At 40.1% G+C, this 2,559-nt stretch overlaps 1 protein-coding gene across 1 annotated transcript; it reads left to right on the top strand.

Moving 5' to 3' along the window:
- Nucleotides 1-762: 762 nt before the first annotated feature.
- On the top strand, nt 763-2,312 carry CINP (cyclin-dependent kinase 2 interacting protein; the record flags this gene model as incomplete). The annotated part of the gene is made up of 2 exons (XM_009079540.1): nt 763-931; nt 2,186-2,312. Coding segments are annotated over 2 exons (296 nt in total), but the record flags the coding sequence as incomplete, so codon positions are not given.
- Between the last annotated feature and the right edge of the window lie 247 nt (nt 2,313-2,559).

The following is a 2,559-nucleotide window of genomic DNA, read 5'->3' on the forward strand; positions in this document are numbered from 1 at the left end:
TTCCAGCCTGGTTGATTCTATGCTTCTATGAACAGAGCACGGACAGGGGGAGCAAAAACTCTGAAATAAAAGGACTAAAATACAGAGAGGACAGTCAAAGTTCACAAACTGAGCTGCTGGTTGGTCATAAAAGCAGATCCCTGGGACCACCACCTCAGTTTAGTGAGCATGCACAATAATGAGGGGAGGGGTTAGGACAATGATTCTAGGAAAATAATTCATCTGAATGTATGGGAATTACTGAATTTGTGTGATGCATGTGTGTAAAAGAGTGTTTGGAGCTAGGGATGCTTAGTAGTGCATCCTCCTTGCTGCACTAATGCCTATTCTTAACACTAAATTGGTGTTAAGGAGTTCTCCTCCCAGTCTCAGTGACATCTTCAGTAGGACACAGCCTTTTCTCAAACTCTTCCAGCTGGTGTGGTGCTGTGGTTTGATTCAGCCCATGGTGGCATGAGCATTGCATGCAAATCATTGCCAAGACTTCTTACCATCACACTCTGTGTTAATATCTGACTGTCACACACAGGCAGGTTCATCAGCACTCCATATCACATCTCAGGATGTGCTTGTGGCTCTTTACCCACCTGATTTTCTAGTAATAATGCTGATAGATGAGAAATTACACTTCCTTCCCAAGTTAATGTAAATTCCATTTTACTTAATCAATATTCACCAGCAAAGCAAAGAAATCATTCACACAAACTGCTGCCAGACATGATTTGTTTCTGAATGCTTCACTCTCTTTATTTTCTCCCACAGCAAAAAGTCCTGCTGATAGCACTCCAAGAAGACCTGTTTTACCTGTCAGTGCAAGAAAAATTAAAGATAATGCAGCAGACTGGCATAATTTAATGATGAAGTGGGAGAGGCTGAATGATCAAGGATTTACCACCGCAAACAAAATAGTCAACATGAAGATTAGTGAGCAGTAAGTATGCTAATACACACTAGTAGAGACAGCATGAAGATCTCCTTTATTGAGAGATTGATCTGGTTTAGTCACTAGGAAGTTCTTCTGGGGGATGGGGAGAAAGAATTTGTCGGAGTGGATAAGCTAACTCTTCGATCAAACTCAGCAGTTGCACTTTTTTGGTTCCATAAACTATTTCTATTCAAATAGTAAATGTCTCATAAAGATTAAGATAATCTCATAAGGTAATGATTGCAAGAAATGGGAGATGTTTATTTTACATAGCCAAGCACAACATATATTTAAAATATTTATATAATGTACAAAGTTAGTCTAATTCTATAAATCTCAGCCCATGTGAGTTCATTGCATATTTTACACTGAGGCAAATATTAGCAAGTTTCACTCAAATCAAAAGAGAAGCAGATTTTAAGAAAGAATCAGTGATCTATACAGACAAAAAGGTTGTAATAGTGATGATTAAACCAAAACCCAACAAACAGCAAATAAATAAAACATACTACTACAAAAAACAACCCCCCAAACAGAAAAACAAACCCACCAAAAACAACCCCACACTGAAAACCTGAAAAAAAACCCCACTTTGGTTGAGCTGTTATCATCATGCTGCAAATAAAACCCTCTAACTAACATGGGTTTGAGAAGAAGCTTCTCCAGAGCGCTGACAGCTGCAGAGGGTTTGTCTGACAGGCTTCTGACAGGTACAAGATGAGGAATATTTTGCTGTAATAGTGTCAGATGTTGCTTTTGCTCTCTAGCAGCTCCTTCTCCCCCCCCCTTCCCGTGTCTTAAGTTTACAGCTGGTGTGGGATAGCCTGGCAGACAGGGTTGGTGTCTGTGCTTTGGCTGCTCAGGGTTCACAGGGAAATGTCTTGGCTTAAATTGTGCACAAAGGTGAGTTTGTGGTGAGGCAGCAGATTGTCACCCAGAGCAGCCTGAGCATACCTTGTCCTTTATGAGAGAACAACCTCCAACAAGGCAAAGAGGAAAGAGGTATTATCTTAACACCTGCAACTGTTTTTTCCAAGCACATGCTCTAAGGTGGAGTAATTCTGTGTTCCTCTGAGGATTATGGTGCCATCCCCATTTGCTCACATGGATCCTATGCTTCGTGCTATTTTTATGTAGGAATTCCCCTGAACAGCCTGTGAGAGAGAGATTTTGTGGGATCAGACCACATGGATTATAAATCTGCACAGTTCAAGTAAACCTATATGCAGTTGTTTACTCTGCCTTATGCTTCTATTTTAGATTACAAGACAACAAACTGGAGGTAGCATGTGATGACAGTGTCACAGAACCTGAAAAGCCAACTCCAAAGTACAATGAAGAGCTGGACAATTGCTGTGCAGAGTTACTTGAGACCTTGAAGCATATGGTAATGCTCATTGTCCAATCTTGGTCAATATGAATCAATTCAGGTGTGATGTATGCAAAGTGTTGTAGACAGAAAATTGGCATTTTCATTCATGGTTCTTTGGCTTCAAATCTCAATGATTCTAAATCCATTGTGCACCATTTGTTTGCTTGACTGCTACATTTGAAAGTTGGTTTTACATCTGCTTCCTGCTTATAGTTCTACTTCTCCTTTGACAAAATGAGCTGGAAACAAGTCATACAAAAAT

This window comes from Acanthisitta chloris, unplaced genomic scaffold, assembly GCF_000695815.1.
Source record: "Acanthisitta chloris isolate BGI_N310 unplaced genomic scaffold, ASM69581v1 Scaffold43867, whole genome shotgun sequence".
Lineage (NCBI taxonomy): Eukaryota > Metazoa > Chordata > Aves > Passeriformes > Acanthisittidae > Acanthisitta > Acanthisitta chloris.